Source organism: Apus apus, chromosome 1 (assembly GCF_020740795.1).
Source record: "Apus apus isolate bApuApu2 chromosome 1, bApuApu2.pri.cur, whole genome shotgun sequence".
Classification (NCBI taxonomy): Eukaryota; Metazoa; Chordata; class Aves; order Apodiformes; family Apodidae; genus Apus; species Apus apus.
Genome location: NC_067282.1, coordinates 196,990,390 through 197,012,796, shown reverse-complemented (window position 1 = coordinate 197,012,796; position 22,407 = coordinate 196,990,390). Strand labels below are relative to the sequence as shown.

Sequence of the window (22,407 nt, the reverse complement as noted above, 5' to 3'; positions counted from 1 at the left end):
TTAAACTCCTCCCTGCTGCACACAAATCTAAAATATTGTCTTTTTTTCTAAACAACTAAATACTAGTTAAAGGGACGGTTCTTAAAATATCGTAGGAAATAACACGGAATTATTTCCTATGTCAAAGCTAGTCCTTTGTTCAGTTTCCACATCTTCATGTCAACAGAAGTTCTTTAAAACTACTTTTCAGCATAGATAAAGTTCTATATTCTGAAAATGGTGGAACAAGAAAAGTAAGAACAGTAAATAAAGGGAGAAGATATATCTTTATTCCTTATTTTTGGTTTCTTTATGTGTTATTTTTCTAATTGAGTTATGTGATCTGTGTTGGATCAAACCATCTATTGATCTCTTTTTCCCTTGGGTAATTCTTTCCCGATTAATAATCTTCCAAAACTTCAGGTTACTCTATGTGTATCATGAATATTAAAAACAACCAAAACCAAACCAAATAACCAAAACCAACCAACCAAAAACAGCCACCAAAAAACAAACTAACAAAACCAAAGCAGCCTAACAACAACAACAAAAAAACCAACACCCAACCAAAAACCACTGAACAAACTCTCATTTCAACAAGTTCACTTTGATGCCTAACTTTTACTGAGTGGGAATATCACTTCTTTGTTATTTAAGAGTGCTCTGTTCAGCATCTGTCTGTGGTGTCATAATAGTTTAATATCCACACACACAAATTTCCAGATTCCCACAGTAAGGCACATGCAACTTCATGGTACAGCTTACAGACTATATTTATTTACAGGCACCCATATTGCTAAGTAACTGTCCCTCATAGATGAAACAGTCCTTTGCTTCCTTTCAACAATTCATGGGTTTATGTTCACTTTTGACACAGAAGTTTTGAGCATGTTTATCTCAGGTGGCTGTGAATGGAAGTCATTACAGGATATGCCTGTAGCATGCTGAATAAAGGCAAGCTGACTGATATGGAGTCTAAGTGCTTTATGTGCCTCCAGCAGGCTTGACAACCTGTTTGTGTGAAATACTCCACCCAATTAGCAGGTGTTGATCCTATTTGGAAGGGCAAGGTGTAATCTGATTTCTCCAGGAGACAGGTGATTACCCCACCCAGATAGAAGAGATAGACAAGAAAGACGCTTTAGATCTAGACTGTGGTCGCAACTTAAATTGCTGCCGGGCTTGGTGAGACTGCTAGAGCTGAAACCAAGCAATATTGTTCATTTCTTAGCTGATAAAGCCATGCCCAAAATGTGGGACAAGTTTACCCTACAGAGCAAAAACGATTTTGTTTCGAAGTTGTGGTCAGAAAAGGACTGCCTTCTGCTTGACCTCAAGGCTTCCCAGTGTTTTGACTTATCCCTCAAATACTCTTCTGTTCCTTAAATAAATTCATTCAGTGCTGTAGGAAGTACATACTACTGAAAAACATAACAATTCAAAATAAAGGAAGCTTGCTAATGCTCGTGGAAAGGTTTAATGTACAACAGTTGTGCTGTGACTGAAAAATCCTGAAAACCCACTTATTTGCTGGACTGCATCCACAAAGGACTTTGTTTTGCCTATGTGTTAACTACACATTAACCAGATGCACAAAAATATGAGATGGTTATTAAATCAGGTGTTTAGTGCTGCAGCCTTTTCTTGGCATCCCTCTAGCTCTTCACAGGTCCAGAACAACTATTATCTGCATCTGCTGAATGAAGATTTAAGGACTGGAAACGTATCTTGTAATTTGAAAATACTGAATGCAGAAAAATTTGGAGAATTTTTACTTCCTAAGATCACTAAGTCAGAAGATTAGTCCTAACAAGAAAGATTTAAACGCCTGATCTCTTCAGTCTGTGAAGACAAGGGAGGCATAGAATCATAGAATCATAGAGGTTGGAAGGGACCTTTGAAGATCATCAAGTCCAACCCCCCTGCTACAGCAGGAAGACCCAGGGCAGATCACACAGGAATGCGTCCAGATGGGTCTTGAAAGTCTCCAGACAAGGAGACTCCACAACCTCTCTGGGCAGCCTGTAGTCACCCTCACAGTAAAGAAGTTTTTCCTCATGTTGAGGTGGAACTTCCTCTGTTGTCACTTGGTGCCCTTTCCCCTCGTCCTATCCCAGGGCACCACTGAAAAGAGGCTGGCCCATTCTTGGCATCCACCCTTCAGATATCTGTAGACATTAATAAGGTCCCCTCTTAGTCTGCTCAAGACTGAATAGCCCCAGGTCTCTTAGCCTTTCTTTGTATGACAGATGTTCCAGTCACTTAATCATCCTTGTAGCTTCTGTTGGACTCTTTCCAGTATATCCCTACACGTCTTGAACTGGGGAGCCTAGAACTGAACACAATTATCCGGATGTGGTATTACAAGGGCAAAGTAGAGGGGGAGGAGAACCTCCCTTGATCTGCTGGCCACACTGTTCTTAATACATCTTGGGATGTTTTCAGGACAGACCTTAAGGAATATCCCACCTAACTTAGAGACCTCCAAGATTAGCCTTAGTGGTTAACTCTGGGCCAAATGACCAAGTACCATTAGTGGCCACCAGATTTGCAAGTAGGTAGGTAGACAGGCAGGGAGACATTTTGTGTTTCGCACTCACTAACACAAAGGGAAAACCAGAGGAGCCTTCCATCTGCTGTGCAAGTGTGCTGACAATGCAACTGTTTGCTAATATGGCATGCAGTTTTGTGGGTTGAAGGAATCAGAATAGATCTGCTTTTCTTCAGTGGCTTTTTTTATCATATACTTTGCTAGTTGGCTTCTTTTTTCCTGTCTGGATGCTTTAATGGTTTAAATTCTTGCAGACATCCTGCAACTTGAGTAAATTGCACTTTTTAAATATTCTCATGAACTCTTGTCATATCAAAAAGATCAGATAGATAACAGACATAACTTAATTGGAAAGATAACTGGAAGTACAGTAAGCTGTACTATGCAACCAAATATATCTTATCAACCCTCATCAGCACCTTTAGCCTGAAATTTCTTCGGGCACATCTTAACATCAGAGTAAAGTCTAGATATGGAATTAATCAAGAGTTCCTCTGTAATATTGGCAGTGGTCACCATGTCTAAAGGTAGTGTGATTCCTGACATTTCCAGGGGTGTGAAGTCCTCTAAATCATGGTACAATTTGAAGTCCTCCAGATCACGATCCAGTATGAATCTGGGAATCTGCCAGCTTTTTCAAAGCTCTGAGGTAGAAAGAAAAGTACAATTAAAATTCAGTCCACAAAATAACATAGATTTAGAAAAGAGACTAGGTATTTTGTTCTCCTAGACATATTCTAGTTTTATATTGTATTTGTGTGTGTGTCATTGATGCAAGACACATTGCTTATAAGGCTTTAATGGAGGTGGAATCATCAAGAACTAAGTTAATAGAAATCCCTTTCTGTAACACAGACCCTGATACTTCAGCTGCTCAACTAACTTCACTGGGCACTGCAGAATGACTTTTTCAGAGGGTGGGGCTGTGTAACATTGATCCTGCTGATTGCAAGGCACAGTGACAACAAAACAGGGATGGAAATTATGTTATTGATCAAAACTGCAAGGGGTACACAGCAATAAATCATAGTCTGCAAATATTTGCATGCCAAATGGCCTTCCCGGCTCTAAAATCATGCACCTGCCTATACAGGTTCAGCTGGAAGGTTCTCTCATCCAGGACAGGTGCCAGGCATCATTTCACCTACCCATTAAGGCCTGGTACAAAGCTTCTAGTACTTGTGGACTTTCCTGTTACTGCCAATGCAGCACTTTGCATGGTAACTTTGCAGCAGTGCTATCAACTAGCTTACTCCAATAAAATAAATTTAAAAAAATCGTTGCATTTTAACTTGAATATAACTTGGATTAACTTGCTTTGTTTTCTGCTTACTCTGAGCCTGTTTAAGCAAACCGTGCTGCTTGAGCAATATTTTCCTAAGTGCTAAAATAACAGAGAGAGGAAAAGAGTAACCATTTTTAAATACTCCCACTGCATTTTACAAAAAACTTGCACACAAGCAGCTAGAGCTGTGAAAGCATATGCCATGTAAAGCTCACTCAGAAGAGGAGTTCCTTGCCTGTGCTTACTGACATGATGAAGTGTTTGCAGGATGTAGCTGAGAATCGATCATCTGTGTCCATGGCAATAACACATATATTTATTACACTAACACTCCAGAAATATTTTCCTTGAAACAGTGCTGCTGTATGCTAGAAAAGATACCCAGCTAATACAGACTGAACTGATGGCAGCTGACAGTTGCCCATTAGCAAAAGAGAGAAGTTAAAAAGCTTCCAGATAAGTTCGGGACATCTTTCAGCACTGTGATAAATTTGAATGACAGCAGTAATATCAGGGATTACTTATTCTCCATGGATATGTCTGACCTTGCTACTTGAGAATTCAACTAATTGGACAGAAGGAAAAAAGAAAAAAAGTAAGTGCATTAATTAAACTCTTTATATGGACACTGTCCATCCACTTTGATTTGAAAGACAAAACACGTATTTATTTTGTTTGTCCAGCTGTTAGATGATAGGTTTAAATCCCCTTGCTCCTCCAGTTTAGCCAGAACCTTCTGATATTTTAATCATTTGGCTATGCAGGAAGACTGAAATAAAGGAAGAATATATGTCAGGGTCTGATCCTTATCTGGATGAAATCAGCAGAAAACTGGAAGCTAATGATACTGTAATGAATTCTTTGGATTTCCACTTATTGCCCTGCATAATCTGGCCTTTGCATATGCTGTACTATCTGAGAAGTAGGATGGATATCAATGCTGGTTAGAAAACAAAACAAAACAAAACAAAACAAAAAAACAGCTTTCTGAAAATAAGGAGAAAATTCTGGCTATTAGTTGGTCACAGGGACTTACCCTTTAACTTCCACTTAAAAAAGATGTCATTAAAAACTCTTTGTTGCGTCAGTAATCCAGATTGAAGGATGTGACTTCCAGGCTTCTGGAGAAGAGATAATTACTGGAAACTCATAAAACCCCCCTAAATTCTGTTTTAATTTTCATATGCGGAGCAGATGTTTTGACAGATGGATGGACTATATTTTTGTAACTGTCCGGGAAAAGGCTGCATAACACAGCCTGACACTGATGTGTTACATATCTGTAGTGTTTGTTTTTCAATCTTTCTGCATTTGGCTCCTATGATTTTGGTCGCAGACGTTTTCTCTGTAATTTATTTATTCAAGCTAATCTCTCTCTGCATAAGCCCTTCTATCAATTTGATATATAAATATTAGAAAATGCTTAAAAAATAAATATGTATGTTTGGTTAGTAAGTCAGACATATTGATCTTCATATACTGGGTGCCCTTCTGGAAAACCTAATTAACACTCTATCTTCTCTTCAAGACAGGCCCTCCCCTGTTATTCATGGTATATACTATTTGGAATTGAAATTTAGAGTTAAGAACTGTGTCCATACTCACTGAACCTCTCTGACTTTAATTCACACACTGAACTTGACAGTCTAATAACTTCTCAACTTGTTTTACAAGTAGGAGTTTAGTGCAGCAGAATTTGCAGTGTGGTTGGTGATTTGGCTGCAATACTGTAGTAAGATGCAAATGGTTTTAGCCACTTTCGTTCAATAAACTGTCAGCATGGAGCTGAGGATCAAAACCTCAGAACCCCCTCAGTCATGTTTAGAGGAAATGTAAACATCTATTACGTACCTTTTTCTCATTCAGGAATGCCCAGTGAACTACTGTCCCTTCCAGGTGGCCAAATGAACCTTTAACTCCTATAAGCAAATTAGAATGGCTTCAGCTGGATGTCCTTCTGCCCTTGTATGCCAGGAAAGCCTGTAGTGTCTGTTTCAGCTTTGGTGAGGGATACATATCTAAATTCCTTCAAACAGAGAAACAAACTAGATTGTGCCCCACGTTTGGGATGAGTGCTTCAGCCACTGCACAGGGCAGTGCCAGATCGGGGCACAAACCATTTATTTCACCATGCTTTGGAGAATATTGGCAATGATGCTGTCACAGGGCTGTTTGCAGAAGCAGATCCAACAGTTACGCTGTAAAAGCATCAAAAAGTAGCTATCTAAAGAAGTTCTCTCTGTCAGGACAGGGAGATAAAGACCTCACAGGCTATGCTAAGAGGTCTCAGATGTGATGTAGGGCCTTAGCTGCTTGGATTTTAAGATAGAGGTACTTCTGTACAAGACCAAAGGCAGGACCTACAGCTCTCAGGGAAACCTTATACCATTTATTGACATATGAATGAAGATAAATCCTCTCCAAAGGTAAGCAAGATAAATGAACGAGATTTTGAGGACTGTAGTAACTCCTGCATGATGTACCTAATTTTCTCTTTGAATATCTACCTCAATCATTCTGTACCACATGAAATCACTTTTGCTTTCTGCTGTATGTATGTATATAAACTCAAGTTTTAGGGCATAAACCAGTGTTTAGCTTTTTATATACAAGAGAATTTTTCTAATATTAAGCTGCTCACTGTAACATGCAGGATTGTTAGGTGGAAGAACTGATCATGATTCACTATGGTGATTCCATTGCTGCTTTTCTTCAAGATGTTGTCATAACTCATCCAAGTAGTACTTTCCTGCCTACAGAGAACTTTGCAAACCTTGCATTCACTTTTATTCATATTATTAGACTAAAAGTATTTTTAACTCCCACACCACCGTGCTTTCACTTACGGGGAAAAAAACTAAAACAAAACAAAACAAAAATGAAACAGATTTCCACCTGGAAAGTAATTTTATAAAGTCTAATTTTCTTCCTTTGGCTATTTTGCTTGAGAAAGAACAATACTGAAAAGGATATGGATATGTTCCCTTTAATCATCCCTTTACCAGAGAAAGTGAAAATGGATACAAAGGTAGTGGGGAGCTGAACTCACACACAGGCACAGTGTTTAAATTCCCTGACAATTTGTTCCTTACAGCTTCTGTCTCTGCATTACTTCCTCTTCTTCCGGTGGATATTTTGCTCTATTCTGCTGTATTTTACTGAGATACTATATTTCTTTTGTTGCCTTTGTCTCCCATCTAGTGCCTTTCACTCTGAGATCATGTAGTGAAATGCCTTATTCTGCTGGCACAGACCTCCACTCTGACAATATAGCTCTGGCCTGGGGGTCTAGCAAGGGGCAAGGCTGCTGCCAAGTGGGACAAGCCCAGCTGGAGGCACCCAAGTCATTCCAGGCCTCCAGCCAAGGGGGTCGGGGAGTTGCTTTGTAGTCAAGTTGATGTAGCCACCGGTGTCAGGACTGGCAAAGCCCTCTGCCAAGTTTCACAAGTGGCAGTGTCTGAATGCCCTTGTAGGAGCCTTACAGTGAGAGCAGGAATGGGGAAACAGAGACTGAAAATGTGAGCCAGGCACCCAGGTCTCATGCAGTGTCGGATCCAAACTGCGTTCAGTGCATACACCTTCTTTGTCATTCATGTGTGCTGAGAGTTGGAGTCTGAGTGAATCACTCAAAGCTGTTAAACTTGTTACAGTTTTATGGGCAGCTTTTTCCTCCCAGAGGGACGTAAGCTGGGAAAACCTAATATTCATCATCACAAAGAAAACTCTTGCTAGACTCAGAACATCAGACACACAGGTACAACTTTTCCATACATGACACTGTGTCTGTGCAGCCGTACTTGAGCACAGTTAGGCAAAGGGAACAATCTGATTACCCTGCAATTGAAATCAACGTGCCTGTTGCTATTGTTCCAGGGAGATTAGCACTGTCTCCCAGGAAGGGCAGGAACTTCACTTATAACTTCCTGAGTTGACAAGGGCTTAAATCAGAACTGTAACTTTACTTTGATGTCATTTATTGTGGTTTAATACCCCTCTTTATTTATTATTTTACAGTCATATAAAATATATAAGGAAACCTAATCTGTTAGGGACATGTATGAGACTTTACTGAATGACCTTAATGGTTCCTTTATGCAGCTATAAAACACAAGGAAGCTGTAAGATCAGTCTGAACTGGAATAGGAACTTTAAATGTTATATACATGTATTTGTCATAGTCAAAAGTTTACTGCTGTAGGTATTTACCTTCCCCATTGTTTAACTAGGTTGTGCATTTCTCAAGGAACTATGATAAAAACATGTATAAGCAATTAAGGCAGGGATTAATAAGCCAAATCTGTTTTGGGAAACATAAATCCAGAGTAACTTACTGACAATTGCACAGTGACACTGCTATCAATCCTGAACACTTGAAGCTAAAATATAGGTATGATACACTTAATTCCTGCCCTGCTCTCCCCCTCTCCCTTCCAGCTAATCTGCAACAATTCAGTGAAGCTGATGATAGAATTTTTCTTAATTTCCATCCATAGAAATCAAAGAGGACTCTGCCCCTAAACTAAGTAGGGTTTTCCATCTCACCTTTAAAGTATTTGCTATCTAATACTTTCTTGCTGTATATTATAGGTAAGCAGATGAACAGCATATAGGGAATGCCTATAGAGTCACAGGTGTCATGTTGCTATAAATCAGAATAACACCTCTGACATCAGGACAATTTGTTTTGCTTTTTCACCCTGGCTGTGGGCCTAGCCCATGCACTCACAGTATTTTTAAAAGGTCAGTGTCCACTGGCCTCTGACATTTCATGCTCTTCAAGCAGGCGATTTTTAAAAACTTTCACAAACCATAGTAGTAGACCACAAAGACATTTTTTAAATAATGGGGGTTGGACTAGATCTCTAGAGGTCCTTTCCAACTCTTGATGATTCTGTGATTCTGTAAATCATGATATATCAAACCAGACAAGGCAAAGGACAGTTCTGCTGAAACAGTGGAGTGATAAAATTTGACCAGGTACAACTCTGAGTGAGAAAATTCTGAATTGTTTCATAATGAACAAATAATTGGTCTTTTTTAAATTATGTAGAGGCAAAGTTGGGTGCTCCAGCTGAAACACATGATATCAGAGTTTAAGAAAGGATCTATTTCAATTTTATTAATTTTTAGCGTTACATGAATTTACAGTATTTGCTCATTTTTACCCTTGCAGGTAGTGAATTGTTAACACAGGTTTTCCATATTTCTTTTATTAAAAGGAACAAAGGACAACAGTATTAAGAACAATATCAAAACATACTTTGTAATTTTGATCATTTATGCCATGTATTTTCTTAGTATTCTACCACTGTGACAATGGAAGGCAGTTTGTGGCTACATATAATAAATGTATGTTCATGTTTATGTATGTGTGGGAGGAAGATTACTTATGCACCAAAAATTGTGTGTGTTTTTATTAAGAAAGGTCAGAATGGAAAGAATTAAGAGAGACCCCTGGAAACATCCATCTTTATTTCTTTCAATTTCCTCTTGGATTAGCTTAATTATCTCTATGTTTTCTCTTCTATTTCAGCTGGAAAGATAAGTTATCAACAGTAATAAGGATATAGTAAGGTTCTGTACACTTTTATGTGGATGCTCTGTTTAATACATTGCCATTATCTGTTCCTTAGGTAGAAAATACAGTCTTGAGTCTTGCAAAGCTTGTATTCTGGGGTCTGTCAGTAATTTCACTGAAGTTTAGCATATGTATTCATCTTTGTAAAACTGGCCCCTAAACACAGAAAGTGGGGGGGAGGCAGCATTCATATTATTGTTAGAAATGTTATATCACTGTTTTGTTTTTCATCAGCTCCTTCCATCTGGCCCATCTTTCTTCTAATTGTTACTTAATTGAATACAAGCACACGGTTGATCCATTTTTCTTCATTATTTCATTCTGACACATTTCTATAAATCTGTTTTGCCTTACAAACATGGCAATAGCATCAATTACAAAGATGAAACATGTCTGAAACAAAAACCACGTTGTTGTTTGTTTGTTTTTCTCTTTTGTCTTTTTTTGGTCTTTAATATTTTATTCAGGTCTGGATGTTTTATTAAATGGTAACCAAATATATTTAAATCAGGCTATTTATTAAATACTTAGCAATAAACAAGCTTATAAACATAATTAAATTGTCAGGCTTTTAAAATGTGTTCATTCAGTAATACATCCCTGACACAGAAGTGCTCCCATTAGTCATAATCACTGAATTAACTTTGTGAATACTTTCTCATCTCTTTCCTTTGCAGAGAGAATGTGCTAATTTCATCAAGGTGCTTAAGGCTTACAACCAAACCCACTTGTATGCCTGCGGAACAGGGGCTTTTCATCCAGTCTGCACCTATATTGAAGTTGGAAGCCATCCTGAGGTAAACTATCTTAAAACAATATTTTACTTTTCCTCTTTTTAATCTTAATTGGTGTTTAGCCATCATGTCTTTCTGCCAAAATGCACTCACACTAGTTTCTGTGGCTCAGTGAGTGGATGTGGTAAGACTGGCTCCTGAATCAGGTGCTGACGTGCTGACTGATAAATCACAGCAGAATCTGTACTTTTCTTGCCTACTGTGCATCTTCTCCCCCAGAATCTTAAAAAGATATGCATAAACCCATTCTGCCTGGTTCATGAAGTTAAAGCACTCTCTTTTTTTTGGTCAGGACAGATACCAGCTATAAGAGGGGTGGTTCAGCCTGTGTTTTTATTCAGGGGCCAACTCTGTCCTTTAGTCTCCTACCAGTCAGTACAGTCTGACACCATGGCAGCTTTCTTTCAGCTGGGAGTTAAAATACAGTCACACATCCATAAATCCTGCTTCTTAGTTGTGTCCTAATGCACTGACAGTTTTTCATAGGTGACCTAGGTTTTTCTTTACTTTTTAGTGGAAAATAAATAATTTTTTTCCTCTATTTTCCCCCATTTTTTTCTCATCTGTAGTTTACTGATTTTTGCTTAGTGCTGCAGAAAGCTCAAAGTAGCTCTTGTACTGCTTTGCCAGTGACCATCATAACTAAATAGATAAGCATGGTCTTCCCTGGTGAAAAACTGTATAACTCACAGAAAGCAATGAGACTATGCTGGTTTTCTTGGCTGAAGATCAGAGTGCCACTGTGCTCCATTTCAATCCTTTTTCTCTACAGAAAAGCCAATCTTTTGTTTTCCTGTTAAGATGAGTACGTACTATAAATTAGTCCTCTTTACTTCGTTTTCAGTTTGTCTTGTATCAGTATTGCTCCATAGACTGTTGCTGTTTAGGAACCAGCCTCTTGATGTGTTTTAAACAGTCAGTTACTTAATTTATGGATATGTTTTACTAGTGAATCCATAGTTGTGTTACCTGCAGCTTCTGTGATCTCCAAAGAACAGCTTTTTGAGTTACCTTATGGTTTTGCAATTCAAGTTTGCAGATTTCCCTGAAAAAACATCTTTGTTAAATGAATGAAGACTCAAGTATTTAAATATCAGAATTTCTTCTGGTAGACAAATTAACAGACCTTCTGAGTGTTGACTTTATAGTGTGGGAATAATTTTCCCCTATAAAAATGCCTTTTGATATTTGAAACATGAGTCTTTAAAATGTTATAAGCATAAGGTTATTAAGGGATACTGCAAAGTAAAAGGATTTATTTTTTTTTTCATACTCTTTAATGTTTTATTCCAGAATGCATTCTTGGCAATTAGTGATTGTCTCTTGACCACACACAGTATGTCATTGCTTACTGCATTAAACAGATTCTCTGCTTCCTGAGATCCATTTGGGAATTGGTAGACATATTAATTAACTCTAGTTCCGTAAGATGTGTGTCAATCAATTCTTGGCTATCTGCCAAGTGAATCTATCTGCAGAGAGGTAGCTGGTATGAGGTCATTTACTTCTACATTTGGCTGTTTTATGACTGTACCATAAAAGTAACACACACTTTATCAAGGATTTATAGAAAGGATGATCAGAGATGAGAGGCTAGATCCAACCTTGGTTTAACATTCTGAGTTTTGAAAGACTGAGTCAATGATGTGTTTGGCCTTGAGCTGAAAGAGGATGTTTGGTTTAGCTTCTTTTTGGCTGTTCCTAACTATCAACAAAATCTTATTTGTTACTTTTTTTTATCATTTACGCACTAAGTCTGTTAGTCTCCCTGTGCTTGAATCATTCTAATGATGTTTGGTTTCATCTTTGCAAACCAGGGAAGTCAGGAGTATGTTTATCTGAACTCCCTTGGACACTCTTAGCTTTTGATTTCATTTTCATACTTGAGCTATGAGTGAAATCATCTTCACCTGCCCTTCCAGTGACACAAGTTTCAGTATTCTCTAGACAGGCATGCAGGAGGGATCACTGACTTCCCTGCCCAGGTCTGCCCGATGGAGAGGCAGGCAGGAGGCAGAATTGCCCACATCTTCTCAGGCTTTGACAAATCTGACAGTCAGTCTGGGTCCTGTCCCATGCAAAAGTGAATATCAGACTAATAAATGAATTTATTAGGTTTGCAATGAAAAATAATCTAGCCTGTCTCTGTCTCTCAGCTGGAGTCTGCTCTTCCCTTTCCCATACCACCTAGGCAGGAATTTCAAATGTGTGTCTCTTCCAGGAGCTGGGGAAGAGGAGGGTGCTTGATTGACAGCAGCTATTAGAGACACCATGAATGGGAGGGGGGGAAATACAATATTAACCCCCACACCCCTGCATCTGTGAGAGCCAGATGGTTTACGTTGTTGTGTCAGACAGCAGCACTGGACACGTCAAAGGGCCACTGCTTCTGTATCATGTATAGTTTATACCTCCCTAGCATACTAAAAAAGGTTAAAAGTATAACTGAAGACAAGTGCGTGATTTTGAGTTAAAAAATTGCCATCTGAAACATTTCCTGAAGATTCATTTTCTGCAACAACACTTGTGGAAAATTAACTGATTTCACCATCTGCTTTTTTTTTTTTTCAAGCACTTAGGGAGGTAAATATGAACTGATTAGAGGAACAGTCAGGGAATGTACCTACTGTCTAATAAGACTGCTTGTTTATGTGAGCTCTGAATATAACCCACCTGCCTGAGTCTGATGGAGCAGAGAAAATCAGCATGTGCCAAACTGAAGAGGATGGAGAAGTGAAATTTAAAGGAGTGCCAAGTGATAGAGGAGGTACTGGATGCAATTAAAGCAGGCTGCAGAATCCTGGAGTATGGTTTTTATGACTAGGGAAAGGAAATAAATTGCTTTGTGTGAAGGTCCTAAAAGTAATGGGAATATGGATTGTTATATCTGTTGAATATCTCTTTGATATGAAGCAGTGTATCACAGCACCATCCTGTACTTGAAGAAAACCATTTCTAGTAATGAAACTAGGCAGGTCTGATGGAGTTTGATGAACTACAGTATCAGAAATAACAATAAAAAAGGTAAAAGGATATGAACAGCATGCTGTGCATCTGATTAAAAATGATCTGTGCAAATGTATACAACCTAATATGTTGTGAATTACATTGCAGTCTAAGGAGTAAAGCAGACTAATCTTTGCTTAAATTCATTCCAGATGCGTAAGTGAATAACCACAGTATTTAGATAGAAGAATAAAGTTCGTTTGACTAGACTTTAAGCACATAAGCCATGAGTAAGCAGGAAAGAGCATATTTAGAGAGAACATAGTATGTGTGTATGCAGAAAATACCTGAGGAGAGCCTAATTTAAAGCTCGAGATCATCCATTGGATAGGCTATATTTGTACCTTCACCAAATGGGGCAAACTGGCTTATATGCAGATGTCTATATTGTGCGTGCCTGAGTTTAGGTGAGATGACCTAACATAGACTCCTAGATCAACTTCAGAGAACTGGGGTTAGGCAACACGTGGCATTCTCTCAGCATAATGCAATATAGTACGAGAAACCAATTACCAGACAAAACAAGAAAGTAATTAGTAAAGCTGTGTTCTGCACCCACTGACTTCTGAGGAAACAGGATTGGATGTGTAGGAATGTTGTACGTAACAGTTGCAAAATTACACAAGTCAGATCTGTGTTTGAAAGGAACAAATCCAACTGCAGGGAGACACAGAGGTGCATTAAACCCCCTAGAAAATCACAACAGGATGCAGAATGCACCTGCCCGTGCATGCCTGCACAGGGGGAGGGAGCCCTGCTCCCTTTCCCCAAGGCTCCCTTTGGGGTAGTTTGCATGAACCAGGAGGGAACAGTCCTATTTAAGAAAGAACAGGATTTTCCATTTACTTAACCCTTACATACAGGTGGAAGTATAGGGAATGCCCTATAGAACCTTTTTTTTTTTTTTTTAATACTCAGACAGGCATTGCGAGAGCTGTGTAAAATAGTTTGCCAGATCCTCAGCAGGAATACATTAGGGTTTCTTCAACAGAGGTAAATCAATAGATGCTGTCTGAAGAACTAACCGGGCTTCTTTTATGCTTTCTTAATTCCAGATTTCTTGTCATTGTCCAACAGATTAGAACTCATTTTTAACTGGATGAACTTAAAATATCTGGTATCGCTTTACTTGCAGGTTATTTCTCATTCTTAATCAATAAAGAAGCTCTAAATTTGGTTCAGATTTATGATGTACATAAAACATTAAGTTATTGCATATGAAGTTATATAATGCTACCACCTGTAACATATTTGCTTTTTCCGGACTCTGTGTATTTTAAAAATCTTTGGTTCAACTCATAAAATGTTGCTAAATTATACTTTCCACTTTGTTTTATCCCTTCTGTACTTCACATTAGAAGAGGTCTAGAGTGCATTTTCTAAGTAAGGGACATCCTGTTCCGATACATTTATGCATTTGTCTTTTTTGTCTGTCTATATATATATCCATATATATTATATATAAGTGTATAGGGACAAAAGAGCAGTTTTTAACCTAAGAGAACTACTGCAAAGAAACACATTACTTGGAGGACCAGTGCTACTGCTGGTAGAAAGCATCTTGTGTTTCATTATCTAATATAAAATTCAGGGTGAAACATAGACTTCAGTAGTAGCAGATGTGGCATGAATCAGTCTAACTTCATTGAAGACAGCAGAGCTGTGTTAGTTTACATCAGCTAAGATTCTGACCTGTGTTTTGTAAGTGAAACTTTTGGGCAAATAATTTTTTAACTTAAGAATCACCTCAGGCTAATTTGCTTTCCATCTCATAATTATAACTTTACATGGCATTTATATGCTTACCATATATATATATATATATATATATATATATATATATAAAATGTAAAGGCAAAAGATACCGTTAAAGGATGATCCTCATTTGTGATAAAACAATTGTGTCATATAAAAATTATTGGTGATATTAGTTCTAAGCATCAGTATAATCACAAGGAAATACCAATAAAGGAAGATGTTGTTTACAGACTTTAACAGCCTGTTTTAGTTCAGAGATGCTTTAACCTTTCAAACCATTAGATACCATATTGCATGAAAATGAAACTGAAGAGACAGACCTCCACCTTATGTACAGTGTCAGTACCTTTTAGAGCACTTATTTCAATTGCCTGGGTTGTTTTGCCATGGAAAAAAAAAGGAAACATCTCTTAGATGTCTAAAGGCTGATGTGTTTCACTTTGATTTAAAAAAGCAGGATAATGATTTCTGCTCTACTGGGAAATCCCAAGTACTGGACCTTTTTGCTGTACTGACATTTCATGTCTGTGGAGGATGGCAGGTAACAGGATAGTGTCAGCATTGGGCACACATCAGTCCTGGGTCGGTGGCCAAAATCACAAAATAAAGGGCTTGATTCCTCTGGAGGTTACTGGACCTGCAAACCATCACTTCTGCCTCTCCACATGACAGCAATTTCCAGTCCTTTAGGCTACCCTATGTGTTAACTGCATAAAATCAGGCTTTTCACACAGGAACAAGGTACCTCCACTCGTTGTAAAGAATAAACCTTGTCATAGCTATAAACTTTGTAGCATTTTGGAAGCATATAGTTTTATATACAGCTATATGTTGTGATATCTAGCATATAATTATTTTTCCAAGCCATAATTCACTATGTAATTGGTTGAGAAGGGATATGCTATGGGAACTTTCCAATGACCCAAAGGCAGTATTTACAAGAGGAGTACAGGGAAGGGACTGAGAACTTGACAGTCCTTTCTTGTCAGACAACCTAAGAGAGTAATTTGTTCTGGTAAGGTCTACAAAATATTTCTCTAAGGAAACCAGGACATCTTAATGGTTAGGTTTTTAACCTAAATATGAGAAAATACTTCTTTACTCTGAGGGTAACAGAGCACTGGAACAAGCTATCCAGGGAGGTTGTGTAGTCTCCATGCCTGGAGACATTCAAAACCCGCATGGATATATTCCTGTGTAATCTGTGCTAGGGGATCCTGCTCTGGCAGGGTTGTTGGACTAGGTGATCTCTAGAGGTCCCTTCCAACCCTTACCATTCTGTGATTCTGTGATTCTGTGGAGGTCTACACAATTTTAAGCATCATCGTGCAGAAGCATGTATTTCTTACAGGCTGAGCGCTATGTCGCAAATGGCCCCTCTTGTTCTGTGGCATTATCTTGTGATAAAGCAACAAAAGTAGAAGGTCACTATGAAAAGGTAACTTGATTCCCACTTAAAAGACCTTTTGAAAAACTCCATAAACCACTTTATAAACAAATATGGATCAGGTTCATGGTTATGCTGTTTTTTATGAAGGCTTGTCTTTGAATACACTGCAGATCTCCTTTGACTTTAGCTGCATTTTGAACACTTGTTTGCTAAGAGAGAATTTAAACCAGGAAAATTCCAATTTTTCAAAACTTCATCCTGTCATCCCCAACCAAAATATAATTCCAATAAAAATTTATTTCCACAGTGGATCCTTTAAAGTAGGACTATTTGGCTTTATGTGACAATTTAGCTGTTGAAATAGTTTAATTTATGAGGTAAACTTCTTTCAACTGAGTAGCACACATGGAGGCAATGGCTGAGATCTTTCCTACCCTTCACTGTGGGAAAGTCTACACAGCTGCTACAGATTTCATCCTCAGCAAAATAAGATACTGTAGAGAAAACTTTCAAAAGATAACTTTTTCCAAGTACCTTTTTTTAACAAGATAAAAATACATTTCTTAATACAAATTATAATGCATATTAAACTTTTTATGTAAACCACACAGTTGAACGTTTAATACCTTAAATGAGCAGCTAGTGTTCATTATCCTGATGTATTCAATTGAGAAGGATGTGCCTTTATGACAGCTGAATATTCCACAACTAGCTGTTCTGTTTGATCTTCCATTTACCAACGTAAAGTTATATTTGTAAAAATAGGACTATTCCAAGTCATTTGCTTGCAAAGAATCTGGGTTGGTATCTTAAAATTCAGATGCAGTACTAATATAATTTTTTGGGGGAAAGTATTTAGCAAAGGGGTCATATTTTAATCATTGACAGGAAATGTGAACATTGTGGGTTTTCAGCTGTCATTTTATGCATTTAGTCCTGCCCTTGCATATTTCATAATTACACCTAAGCAATTTGGAGTCTATTTATGTCTAAAGTTACAGAAAGTCAGTAATTATGTCTGAGGTTCACTCTGAGATTTACAAGTCAAACATTTACGTGCAGGAAATTATTTCAAGTTTTAAACTATCACAAGTCAAAACAGTGCAGTTGGCTATTTTATTTCTTCACGCTTATTCCTCAGTCTACGGTTTTAAATGGTTTAGGCAAAATGGAACCACTGTTCTTTAGCAAGTCATACAGAGGAGATACATAACATATGATGAGAAGCAGAACAAAGACATGGAAATTACAACAGCAAAGGCCATTTGTTGCACAGCAGAAACCACTAATGAAACTTCTATTATTACTAAAGACTGATCAGTTGAACGATTCAGCAACTAACTTTTGTTTAGGATTTGATAAATAGATCCAAATTGCTGTGGCAGACCTCCCAGTTTGTTCTTAAGGAACCATATTACTTCAATATTGCTTTATACAGAAGTTTTAAAGAAAATGTAAATGAAAGCCACTCCACAGGTGATGTTCCAGCAGTCTGCAGTTTGGTTTTAATTGAAAACTTCCCTGACATGAGAGAGCACTGGTAAAGATATGGTCTGTAGAGAGCGTTGGTATTTCCGTGGACCAGGTCTGATCACTAAAGACATTCCATGACACAAAATGAAGCTTGACAGTAGCATAATCCTTCATATTCTCCTCCACTGTTAAAAACAAACAACTCACACAAAGTAACTGTTATCACATAATTACTGGTGTGGGTTTTTTTATTTTCTCAGTGCAAAAGTCATCCAGTGTGAATGATGGTGTCAAATTTGAACCCTCTGCCTCCTAATGAGAAGAGTCTATGCACTACCACACTTCCACGGAGATAACTGAGCAGCCCATTGTTCCCTCCCCGTACATGGCTTTCGCCTTCTGTGGCTGAGAAATGCTGGTTGATTACAGTGCAGAACTGTATACAGTATGCCACAGCTGAATGACTTCTATGAATAAGAAACTAAAGCCAGTCGACATACTCATTAGGTTCAAAGAAATGAGTCTCAGAACTGTGGGAAAACTTTTGTTTATGCTGCTGGAGGGGAGATGAAAAAAGAGTGAGATAGAAGGAGACCTCCATGAAAGCAAATTCATGGAGTAGAGTGTGCATATGTGCACGTGCAGAGCTGTTGAGTGGATTTTCACTTATACCACATGCAGTGTCTTGCTTTGTGAGGCCATGTCTTAAAACCGTGGGTAACTTTGAATATGCTGAGATAATGAGTGATTCAAGTTTAAGACACTCTTAGGATATGGGTTTAATTTTGTTTTTTTTAAAATGTGTTTTTTTCCTAGGGCTCGTTGCCTTTGGTGGAGTTCTCTATGACTTATACTGGTGCATCTAAGTCTGAGGTTCACTCTTCATTTGTATAGTCACAGAAGAAACATAAATTTCTAGCATTGTTAGAGTGATGACTCAGAGTTTTGTGCCTCCTTTATGAGAATTAATTTTAGCAATAGCTACCAGAGGAGCTGAAAATACACCCACTGTTTGCATTTGGATGTTCGTTATTTCTCCAATTAATTAAAAGGATGTTATGATGAATTATTTATTTCCATAATGTAAGTATTCCCACTGGCACATAATTACCTTACTTTACCATGAGATGATAGAGTTTCATTGTGGACTTAGACTTTACTTTTTAGAGATATGGAAATCTTATTAAAATGTTCATCCAGTTTTCTGGGAGGGAATGTTATGTTCATTCATCAACAGAGCCCATCATGTTTCTAGTAGCATAGAAGTTCAGCATTTGCCTCTAGTTAGAGTAACAATTGAAAACATTAACCCAACTTCACAGTCGTGTAACATATGCAAAATTTCATCTACACACCTCCTGAAACAAGAGACAAGTATGGCTGAAACCTTTGATCTCTCAACCAACATGGGGGAGAAAAAAATAAAATAACAAACCACCATCTGTTGGGAAACCAATGTAATAAAAACAGTGGAAAGCAAGCCTATAATACAGACTGACTTAATTGAGGAAATGACTTATAAATAGAATTATTTCTTGATTTAGAGGTGCAGAAGGAAGCAAAACTGAAAGGAGTTACTGAGCTCAGATTTGGATACATCAGCATCAAAGTAATATTACTCATTGTGGGACCCACGTCACAAGGCTCCAGCTGACAGGGGCTGACCTCATGAAGAAGAATCACATTTTTAAGTGTGATTTCTGCCCCTGAAGGAAGTGACTGTATTGTGTTTGTAGCTCAGTAGAAATATCTTGTCAAATAGACTTTAAAAAACCAAGGTCACAATGCAGCAGGTTTTAGCTGTGGGTGATGCTCCACATACAGGTTACAGGGCTGTGAAATGCAGAACTGCAAACTAACCAGTTACATTAAATATGCAGGCATGAGGACCTAACCAAGAGCCTATTTATTGACTTCAACTAACTTTGCTGGTATTTGTCTAAAGTTTTATGAGAGCTGATGTGCTTTGAAGTGCCTTTCAGGCCTGATTTTTAAAGGCAGTAGGATGTATTGAACTCTTGAAAGTTAGATGTGAGCCTGAAAACAATGCCTATTTCCATGCTTTCAGACCAACCTCATATTTATAGTTTCTGCATTTTCATGTTGTGTGAACTTAATGGTACATCAGCATGGTGACTGGCCTGCAGTTAGTCCAAGAAAGGGGCCAAGAGAAGCATTGTACAGCCATGGTGCAGTCTGCTCAGCAATGATGGAGAGGCTCATGCCTGAGCTTTTCCTCAGAATCGCCTCCTGATGTTGCTTGTGCCCTCAAGAGTCTTACTCATTTGGAATTCCCAGAAAAGGGGCATTTCCCCAAAGGAAAGATGAGAACATTCGTGGGTTTAAAAGCAATCTTTCAAACAGATTCAGGAAAGAAAAAAGTCACTTTCCACAATGGGAGGCCTCCTTGGTGTGCTTCCAAGCACCTTATACCTTTTTTTCTTTCACCAACAGCTGCATTTGGCATGACAGAACTGGCTTCTCCACAATGACTAAATCTTATTTCTCCTTTGATAAAAAGCAGAGCAACTGCAGGTGAAGCTACTATTTCTGTGAGTTAACAGCAGTACATAGGTATTTCCAGCAGTTGCCTGGTAGAACAGGAAATAGTTGTTCTTCTTCTGCTATCTTGACCATCCTCGTTTTTATGTACAGACTCATATTTATGTGGAAATAATACTTCATAATACTTTCCAGGTGCCTCCTTGGCTTTGCAAGATTTTGAAGCTGAGTTTTTTCTCTGTCCTGTGTTATAAAAAGAGAGTCTCAAATTTGTTATTAAGTATGGTCAAACCATGAAATTCCACAAGTTCAGTAAGGAAATGATGCTAAATGTTGATGCTTTGATTAGTAATGAATACTTTGGTTCTTAAGTAGATAATTAACTGAACCATGTGAGAAAGCAAATAAGAATTGGTAACATATATGCCATACACCTGGAGAAGATAGCTGCAAGAGGAAGGATCTCTGTAAAACCAGAACAGATGCAGTTTAACCATTTTGCCACTCTCTAACTTTGCTAGATGCCTTTACAAAGGATAAAGAAAATGTTTTTCATCAGTATACAACCTTTCATCTTTCTGCATCACATGTTTTGCTGGCATAAGATTAAAGAGATAGATTAACAATCAGGTATTTCAAGATCTTAAAAGACTTGCAGGAGAGAAAATCCGTCATCCATCTTTAAACAATACTTTTATGTGAATAGAGACCCAGTACAGCAATGTATGCTTGATTGCCGCAATAGTACCTGTCAGCAGGAAGAAAAATCCAGTTTTAGGAATGGGTCATGGCTTAAACAAAAATTTTATTTTGTGCACAGAAGGAACACAGAACTGTGCATAAAATTATCTCAAAACAACAGATGTGAAAGCAGTGCCTAGGCATAAATAATTATCTTCTTTATACATTAATCCATATATCTTTTGCTATTAAGAGTTAATCAATTTACTGCTGAAAGACTGTGGGAGATTAAGAATAGTATTGAAACAGGCAGTGTTTTAAATATTTGTGCTTGTCCCATATGCCTGTTGTTTGTGTGATGCTGGAAACCAGACTAAGTGATCACAGCAACGCTTTCTGTCCTCAAAATCTAAGAATAAAACCACTTGAAGTCAGTTGGGAGAAAAAAATATTTACTCTTCCATTCATTCGCAGTGCTAGCTTACATAGTTTGTTAACAACTTGCTTTCTGTTTTTGGCTCTCAGCAGGTCTGTTTGGAAATGTGCTGGTTCCTCTTCGAGCTCCTGAGCATTAACCATACAGACTATCTCTCCACAAACACCATTCCTGTGAGGGAAATGTACTGTGCCCTTCTGTTCCTTCCTTCACTTCTTCCTCATTTATGTAAGACAAATAATTTAGTGATTATGACCTGACTCAGATGAAATGCATGCCTCTGACTAGCTCATGCCCCTGTGGACTTTGAGTAAATTAGTTATTTCCTAAGTACCTCATTTCATTGGAAGAGTAACTTTCCACCATTGCCTGGAAACTCAAGGGAAGACAAGCTAATACCTACTTCTTTTCTTTCTTTTTGGCTTCTGTATTATTTGCCATAGACAATTGACATATGGTTATTTTTATTTATTACCAGAAGGAAACTTTGCATTTAAAAATGTGTCTTTTCTTTAGCTCAGTGAGTCAGAAAAGAATGTGAGAAACACATTGGATAAAAAAACATTGATCACTGGACACCTTAGATAAAAAGAAGTACTGTGCAGAATGAATAAACGTATCGTAGTGAATTCGTACCTGTTAGAATTGGTTAGAATTGGCAGTGACTTGCTGTGTCATCTGATCTATGATAATTTGTGTACCTCTGCAGTCACCTACAAGTCTGGACTGTCTTCTCACCTGTAGTGATATAAATCACAACTAGTGTTTTTTTGCAGTGCAGCATTAGTTTGCATTTTAATTCCTTCATTTTCAAGTATCGCACAGCTTATCATAATTGTGTACGTTGTCCAGACCTGAGCAACATTTTCCTGTTTAGTGGATGTACCAAACAGTTCCAGAAAAGCTGTCATACAACTTTTTTATGATTGCATATATTTTAGCTAAGGAATGCCACCTGATTTATGAAAATCTAT

General features: G+C 37.9%; 1 protein-coding gene across 1 annotated transcript in view; it reads left to right on the top strand.

The window, feature by feature from the left end:
- The window catches only part of SEMA3A (semaphorin 3A), a 171,378-nt gene that overhangs the window by 58,397 nt on the left and 90,574 nt on the right, over nt 1-22,407 (top strand). Inside the window, exon 4 of the mRNA XM_051642676.1 lies at nt 10,071-10,190. Within this exon, the coding sequence (XP_051498636.1) occupies nt 10,071-10,190 (120 nt within the window). The remainder of the gene's footprint in view (nt 1-10,070; nt 10,191-22,407) is intronic.